The sequence below is a fragment of the Lolium rigidum genome, chromosome 6 (assembly GCF_022539505.1).
Source record: "Lolium rigidum isolate FL_2022 chromosome 6, APGP_CSIRO_Lrig_0.1, whole genome shotgun sequence".
Classification (NCBI taxonomy): domain Eukaryota; kingdom Viridiplantae; phylum Streptophyta; class Magnoliopsida; order Poales; family Poaceae; genus Lolium; species Lolium rigidum.
The window spans coordinates 203,739,571-203,748,341 of NC_061513.1; the positions used below are offsets into that span (position 1 = coordinate 203,739,571).

Genomic DNA, 8,771 nt, shown 5'->3' on the forward strand with positions numbered 1-8,771 from the left:
GGCGAGGCGCCCGCACCCTCGCGCGCCATCATGGCGCAGACCGACAGAGGCCTGTGTTGCGGACAGGAGTGACAGCTCGCTGCCCGAGCTGCCATGCCATCATCAAGAGCGTCTGCGCACCGCCCGTGGCCATCCATTGGCCGCGCGCACCACCCATCTGCCCGTCGCTCGCGTGGCTCCATCCGATTGAGCCCGGGAGCACTCTTGGGAGGTGCTCGGGCAAGCCGGTTAGAACGCCTCCAAAGATATATAAGTCGGAGTTCCACACGTTGCAAAAGAAGGGGGTATGTTGCAGAACACACCACAAGGGAGAGGGAAATGTCGGAAAGACACGTTGCTAGAGAGGTTGCATTGCGAGAGAGGATAGAATAGAGAGATAGAGTCTTGTTCTTGACAATGTCAAGGCAAAGATTGAGAGAGGAAGAGAGTGAGGAAAAGATTGAGGAAGTCCGGGAGGTGTAGGAGCTGATCAAAGCGTCCTCCCGGCAAAGAGTTCATCACCATTGTACTTTGTATCCACAAGATAATCCACCAAAGCAGGACATAGAGTTGTTAGCCGAAGGGCGGCCTGAACCTGGGTAAAAAATGATAGTGTGTGCTTTGTGTATGATCTTGCTCCACCTGGGAATGATCCTAAGGCGGTGTTGAGGCTGAAACGCCTTCGTGCCCACTAACCAACAAGAAATGGGGTGTGTTCATCCCCGGTGTCCGCGTAGGCGAGATGCGACATCTGGCGCGCCAGGTAGGGGGCGCTCGTGTTTCGGCATCAACGATCTTCATCTTCTTCATCAACGATCGTGAACACCGCCGAGTTCGCCGTCGAGATCCTCTTTGGTCGCGTCTACATCAACCATGGCACCAGGGAGGAACACCGTGGTGGGGGCCGATACCGCTGCGGTGACCCGTTGCGGTAGTCGGCGTGGGAGTTGAGATCCACGCGCGACGCGCTAACACCGCAGGGGATGCTGACCCTCACATTGGGCCAGGTGTTGCGGCTCCACCTCCACCTCCGCCGCATCCCACGGGGTGAGGCCGGCGCTCCGGCCGGAGGAGACGCTACCGAGCACGAGGTCCCTCCACCCGATGACGCAGGAGGCGTCGTCAACGATGATAAACTTCATGGAGGCGTAGGAGGCGCCGCCGGTGGGGGCATCCCGTCAGGAGCTGCACCGTTTCTGATGAGGCGTTTGGGCTCCCCAGCCCACTTCGCGGACCATTACGGTGGTTCAGTGCGTCGAGGCCACTCCGATGGTTCCCCTTCCCGGCGACTGCACCGTCGCTATGCACGCGGTGGGTGAGCGTCAGCAGACGATCATGGGCTCGCCGCTGGGAAAATGGGCCTCCCTAGGCCACAAAATACATCCATCCGGCGCTAAATGGCGCCCGGATTTCAGCCTAGCGAGCCCCAACAGCTGGGGATGCTCTTAGCGCTGGATTTCGGCCGGGGAGCCCCAACGGCTGGGGATGCTCTTAAGAAAGGAAAGGAGTTGCTTCTACCGTTAGTAGGGAAACGCTTAGTTTAAAATCAACTACTAGGAATATACTCTTTATATGTGAGTGTGACCAAATCCCAACCAATGTGGAGCAGGACCTGAGTTGACTTACACTATATAAACGGGCTGGAACCAGACAGGGATTGTTCCTAAGTTTATAAAACGCTTAGCTTAAAAGCAACTAGTGAGGATATACATTTACGCGTGACCAAAGACCAAGTACCAAACAGTGTAATGTACTGAATATACGGGCTAATCAGACCGGTTTTGTAAGGGTGATAGAAGGGGTCCCAACCAATGTGGGGCAGTAGGTGAGCTGGCTTACGAAATACAGTATATATAGGCGGGGGGAACCAGACAGGTTTCGTAAATCTCACTGCTTCAGACAACGTCTTGCTCTATACACTCAAGAGTCTCCGTCGACCCCATAGTCAAAGAGTGCCCAAGCTAGCTAGCCCACAATGTCGAAGGTAATTTGGTTCTCTGTCTTTTGGAGACTTTCAGATGAACACATTTAAAGGTGTACTGAACATATGTGACTTACCTGCAGAAAATAGTTATAAGAGCTGATCTCATCTGCACGAAGAGCACGAGCGAGATCTTCGCAACTGTCGCCAAGCTCAAGGGTATTTCTCTTCCTTCATCTCTATAGCTGTTCTGCAGTTGCAACCCTCTCTCCACCCTTCTTTACAAAATGTGTGTATTGTCCAGGGATCAAGTCCATCGCCAGCGACCCAGAGAAGAACACAGTGACGGTGGTCGGCGCCGTGGACCCGGTACGCATCGTGCAACAGCTCAGGAAGGCGTGCTTCGCCGCGGACATCGTCAGCGTGGAGGACGACAAGCCCAAGGAGAAGAAGACCCCCTGCCAGGAGGCCTGCGAGAAGGCTTGCAAGGAGCGGTGCGAGAAGCTCTGCAAGACCTGCGAGAAGGCTTGCAAGGAAAAGTGCGAGAAGGATTGCAAGGACAAGTGCGACGACTGCGGGAAGGCTTGCCAAGACGCGTGCTGCAAGATGTCCTGCACGCCGGGCTGCTACTCCAGCCCCTGCGGCCTGCCCAGCTGCCACTACTACAGCCACGGCTACGGCTATGGCTACGGCTACGGCGAGCCCGTGGTGCCGCTGGGATACGGCTGCTACTACGGAAGGCCATTCTGAGTCCAATAGCCATGGATTCACTCCATTCTACAAGATTCCACCGGAGCGTGTGTATTTCAGTATTTTGTTCATGCTCTGCTTCGGCGTTGTTGCCAATTTACTTTTCGTACAGTGATGTTTCACTTTGCTCTGTAACATGACGGCTGCAGCGTGGTTTAATTACTTAAGATTTGATGCTATGAGCCAGGGACTAGTCCAGTGCCCCGTGCATGTTAACTCTGCTGATGACTTTCGTGTGATCCAATATGTCGATGACACCTTACTTGTCCTGCCAGCTGATCCTACTCTACTGCAGAATTTAAAGATCATTCTAGACGAACTTACCATTTCAACAGGGTTCAGTATGAGCCGCTGCTTTCTGCTATGAATTGCCAGCTGGGAGTCTTCGCCTTTACCTACCTTGGTTTACTTATGGGGCTGACTAAACTAAGAATTGGCCATCTCCTCCCTCTAGTATAGTACTACCAGAGTACCAGACATGCAGCCGACTAGCCGAGAATGCGAGCAATTGGGAGGAGAAGCGTCTCGGACGGCAACGCTTGATCTGGAGAAGGTGGAGCAGTTGGGAATTCGGAGAAGAAGCAGCGGCTCGGATGGCGAAGCACGGGCCGCAAGATGTCATGTTTTTTTATTTCCTTTTTGCTCCGGGCTGCAGCCTGACAAGAAGAAAGAAACCGTTTCTGGCTGGCCTAGGAAAAAAAGAAGTACTTTTGGACTGGGCCAGTCGGAGAAAAATTCTCTGGGAGAGGGCTGTATAGCCTCTCCCCTCCTAAGATTTTGCCACCTAATCGTGAATACACATCTCAAAGCACCATCAATGCTCTAGTTGGCTTATTGTGTACGTACTAATCACATCCCCATACGTGTTTGTACACTGTACTATCCTTTGCATCATATCACATATTCACATGACCGTGAAATCCGTTTGCACGTTATGCTAACGGAATTAAGCCATAATATCATGATCCAGAAATTAGGAACACGACCTCACCGGCATCGGTTTTCGTCTCCGCTCCCTTCACAATTGACGTCCTTGGAGTGCTGGTGACCAGGAGAAGGATGGTTCTTCTGGCATCCCATTGATTATAAATTTATAACGACGACAGTGACCTTCTTCTAGTACTCTGACGGTACCGCGGGCCGCAACCGTCGTGGCCACCTCTACCGGTGATGAGATGCTCGCCGAAAAAATCTGTTCTGATCCTCGATCCAGCGTTTCTCGCGAGCATGCGGCCATGACGACCTCCCCACACGCGAGATTGCTTCTCCGCCGAGGCTGGCTTTACCGTAGCTTTTCCCTATGTATTCGGCCGAACGGAGAAGGTAGTGACTAGTCGGCTTGGCCCCTCGCCGCCGCTTCCGAGAGGGCGTACGACGGCATGGTCAAACGAAGGGAAAAGCGCGACGATCTCTTCATTCTCGACTTATCATCACAGGAGCAGGGAGAGGTCGCTACGGCGGCGGACATCCAAAGCGAGGCCCTCGTCGATGACGGCGGGGCATTGCATCTGGTGTGCCATGTGGAGTATGTGTAGAGAAGGGTATTGGAGATTGCACAGCACCAATAGGGCCGGCTGCTCGTATATATATAGGCGGACACATGTACAATTACAGGTACAACCCTGAGAAAACACGGGGACCTATATCTATACAATATGTTACTCAACACCCCCGCGATCGAAGGGTCGGCACCGACACACAGGACCGGAGCGAAACTCGGTGAAAAGTCGTGGATGGCAATCCCTTCGTCATGATATCGGCAAATTGCTGAGACGTCGGTACGTGAAGAACTCGAACGTGACCGAGGGCAACTTGCTCACGAACAAAGTGGATATCCAGCTCGATGTGCTTGGTGCGCCGATGATGAACGGGGTTGGCGGGAGAGGTAGACAACCGACACGTTGTCGCGAGAAAACCACCGTAGCCTTGTCAACAGGACAAGATAGCTCGGACAGAAGCCGACGGAGCCATGTGCACTCAGCCACGGCGTTGGCCACGGCGCGGTGCTCGGCCTCAGCACTGGGGCGGGACACGGTGGGCTGCCTCTTGGAGGACCAAGAAACAAGCGACGAGCCGAGGTAGACACGAGTAGCCGCTGGTGGAGCGGCGCGTATCCGGGCAACCCGCCCGGTCCGCGTCGAGTAGGCGACAAGGTCGGGTCGACGTCGAGGGCGAAGCATGCAATGTCAAGCCGTAGCCCATGGTACCGCGGACGTAGCGGAGAATCCGCTTCACCGCGGCCCAATGAGCATCCCGAGGAGCATGCATATGCAAGCACACCTGCCGCACGGCGTACCGGAGCTCCGGTCGCGTCGGTGTCAAGTGCCGAAGGGCACCGACGATGGAGCGATAGAACGGCGCGTCGGACGCCGGCGACCCATCACCGGCGGAAAGCTTGGCCTTCGTGTCGACGGGAGTAGGCGCGAGGTTGCAGTTAAGCATCCCGAAGCACGCTCGAGAAGCTCGTGGGCATACTTCCGCCGATGGAGGAAGAACCCGTCCGCACGTCGGACAACCTCGATGCCGAGGAAGTAGTGAAGCGGGCCAAGATCCTTCAACGCGAACTCGGCGCGAAGGCGGTCGGTGAGCTGTCGAAGAAGACCAGCGGTGGAGGCCGTCGAGAATGATGTCGTCGACGTACAGCCAGCGGGTATGCCATGTCGTTGCCGGTCCGGTAGACAAACGAGGGACGCATCGGAACGCGTGGAGCGGAAGCCCAGCCGATGCGAGGAAGCCGGCGATGCGCCGGTACCGGGCGCGGGGCGCCGCTTCGGTCCATACGAGGGACCGAGAGAGCAAGCACACGTCATCGGGGCGCTCGGGGTCGACGAAGCCGGTGGGTTGCCGACGGTACACCCGTTCCTGCAGATGGCCATGAAGGAAGGCGTTGGAGACGTCTATCTCGATGCACGGGCCACGCACGAGACGCGGCGAGGTGCGGCACGCGTGCGGATCGTGCCCGGTTTGACAACCGGGGCAAACGTATCCGTGAAGTCGACGCCGCGCGCGTCGCCAAAAGCCGCGCACCACCCAGCGCGCCTTGTAGCGCTCGAGAGTACCGTCGGAGCCGAGCTTGTGCTTGAAGACCCATTTGCCGGAGATGACATTGGCGCGAGGGGCCGGGGAACGAGCTCCCGGGTCCTATTGCGCCGAAGCGCGTCGTACTCCTCCCTGCATGGCGGCACGCCAATGCGGGTCACGCAAGGCAGCGCGAGCCGAGGTGGGCACCGGCGAAGGAGCGGTCGCCGAGCCGGTGGGAGAGCCGGTCCGGCCGGCACGATGACCGGACAGGCCGGCGACGGTCCGAGTCGGGCCGGTGGAGGGGACGCCGCCGTCGTGCGGCAATATGCTTGTTGCCGCCGGCCCGGAAGGCGACGCGATGACGGAGAAGCCGCGCGGACATGCCGGGTCGGCGGGGTAGCGTGTAGACGGCCGCCGCACGCCTGCGCGGCGGCCGGTGAGCATGGGCTCGGGAACCGCAGCGCGACGGGTGGCGAGGCAGCCGGCGAAGAGGCGGCCGCCGCGGGCGACGGGGGCACCGGGGACGCCTCGGACGTCGCGGGCGATGGCGCCGCGAGGCGAGGGCGCCGCAGGCGACGGGCGCGCCGCGGGCGAGGGCGCCGCGAGCGACGGAGGCGCCGGCGGGCGAGGGCGCCGGCCGGCGACGGGGCGACGGGGCGCCGCGGCGGTGCGGACGCCGAGGGTCCAGGCGGGGAGGCCACCGCGGTCGGCGTCGGCGCGCGGCCGCGGAGGGGCCAGCGGGCGCCGGGGACGCCGAGGGACCAGGCGGGGCCGGCGCCGGGGGGCCACCGCGGTCGGTTGTCCCGCGCGCGGCCGCGAGAAGGGCCAGGCGGGCGCCAGGAGCGTCGTCGGAGGTGTCGCCATGAGTCCCCGCTGAAACGGAAAAACCAACTCGTCAAAGTACACGTGCCGGGAAGTGATGACACGATGAGAGACCGGGTCGTAACAGCGGTAACCCTTGGTGTTGGCGGGGTAGCCGAGAAACACACAAGGGAGGGAGCGCGGCGCAAGCTTATGCGCGGCGGTGGCAGCGGTGTTAGGAAAACACCGGCAGCCGAAGATGCGGAGGTCATCATAGGTGGGCGGCGCACCGTAAAGGAGATGATGCGGCGTGTAGGACCAACGCACACGACACGGGCGGATGTTGACGAGGAGAGTCGCCGTCGCAAGGGCATCCGGCCAGAATCGCGGGGGCATGGAGGCATGGAACAGAAGGGTGCGGACGCAGTCGTTGAGGGTACGAAGCATCCGTTCGGCACGGCCATTCTGTGAGGAAGTGTATGGACACGTGAGGCGGAAGATGGTGCCGTGGGTGGCGAGAAGTGAGCGAATGGTGATGTTGTCGAACTCCTTGCCGTTGTCGGTCTGGAAAGCGTGAATGGGGCGACCAAACTGAGTGGAGACGAACGCGAAGAAGGCGGTGAGGGTGGTGGCAACATCTGACTTACGTGCGAAGTGGAAAAGTCCATACAAAATGCGAGTAATCATCAAGAAGCACAAGATAATAATTATAACCAGAGTTACTCGGAACCGGCGAGGTCCATACATCACTATGAATGAGTTGAAAGGGAAAGATGCGGCTCGTGGAGGACGAACTAAACGGAAGGCGAACATGTTTGCCTAGACGACATGCCTGCACAAGAGTGGGCATCCGTTTTATTACAAGTAAAGGAGAATCCTTGCATTATTTGACGCAGAGTGGCGGAGCTAGGATGGCCAAGACGGGCGTGCCAAAGGTCGACACCGGCGGAGAGGGCGAGTGGACGGCCGGTGGTGGTGGAGGCCGCGCCAACGGGGTAGAGATCGCCGGGGCTGTCACATCGGTGGAGGAGCATCCGGGTACGACCATCCTTGACAAGAGAAACCAAAAGCGTCAAATTCCACAGATCACGTGGTTATCACGACGTAAAGATTTAACAGAAACAAGGTTTTTGATCAAGTCGGGAGAAACGAGAACATTATGGAGAGAGAGGGGAGTGGAGGTGGAAGGAAAAGAGACAGAACCGAGCAGTGAGTAATAGGAAGAGCATGACCGTTGCCAACGATGATGCGAGAAGAAGTGGAAGCGGGTGTGGAAAAGGAGAGGTTACCGGGATGCGCCGCCATATGCGCGGAAGCGCCGGTGTCCATGAACCAATCGCCACCGCCACCATACGCCCCCAGCGAGAGGGGCGCTCCGGGAGGGCGGTCGGGAGCGCGGGATCCCACGGGGTCGCACCCGGAGGGGCGGCGTAGGCCGGGGCAGGCCGGGGCGCCGCGTAGAACGCCCTGGTGGGAGGCCGGACGCGGCCCCATAATGCCCGGGTAGGGGGCGCGCGGCACATGCATGGAGTAGGCGTGTACAACCCCCGTCCACGGGTTGTGACAGGCAGTCCATGGCGGAGGGGCGGTACCTGCGGGGGACGAGGCGCGGGGCGGCGGCATTGGCGCCACCGTTGCCGCCACCGTTGCCACCGCCACGGCGACGACGGCCACGGCGGCCACCACCAGGAGGAGCCGGCTGGCCGGTCCTGGGACCGGTCTGGCCGGCCGGGGCGCCAGCGGGCCCGGTCCAGTGGCCGGTCTGGCCGGCCTGGTGACCGGTCTGACCGGGCGGCGGGGCGGCGGCGGGGAAACCCGACGGCGGACCCAGGGGGCGAGGCGCAGGGGCGCGGGGCGCGGGAGTCTGGGCGCCGCGGGAGAAGCCGGCGCGCGAGCGGTGTGGGCCGCCCGAGCCCGGAGGTGCTTGAGGCGGCGCTCCTCGAGGCGCAGGTACGCCACGGCCTCGCTCGAAGGTGGGCGTGGTGAGGAGCGTGAGGTTGGAGGCGGCGTTGCTGAGATCCTCGCCGAGACCCGCCGACAGGGTGGAGAGCATGATCTTGTCATCGATCGGGAACTCCAAGTCACGGAGCTCATCGGAGAGGCTCTTCGGCTTGAGGGCGTAGTCATCAAGAGACGAGTCGTTCGGTGGGTGCCGAAGAACTCCTGTTGGAGGAAGGTGACCCGCCTGGATTTTGTTGTCGGTGAAGAGGCCGGTGATCTTATCCCGGACCGTGTGGGCGGAGTCGCCGTCGCGGACGACGAGTGCGGAAGATGTCGTTGGAGACGGTCCGGTAGAACC

At 59.7% G+C, this 8,771-nt stretch overlaps 1 protein-coding gene across 1 annotated transcript; it reads left to right on the plus strand.

The window, feature by feature from the left end:
- The first annotated feature begins 1,954 nt into the window (after nt 1–1,954).
- Nucleotides 1,955–2,650, plus strand: LOC124663693 (NFX1-type zinc finger-containing protein 1-like). The gene is made up of 3 exons (XM_047201368.1): nt 1,955–1,963; nt 2,044–2,119; nt 2,205–2,650. Exons 1-3 carry the CDS (start codon nt 1,955–1,957, stop codon nt 2,648–2,650), a joined length of 531 nt encoding a protein of 176 aa, XP_047057324.1.
- Nucleotides 2,651–8,771: the final 6,121 nt, after the last annotated feature.

What these genes read in the sequence shown, in the direction of transcription:
- LOC124663693 (XM_047201368.1), top strand. An exon ending in AACTGTCGCCAAGCTCAAGG is followed by an intron (nt 2,120 to 2,204) that starts GTATTTCTCTTC and finishes TGTATTGTCCAG; the next exon opens with GGATCAAGTCCATCGCCAGC.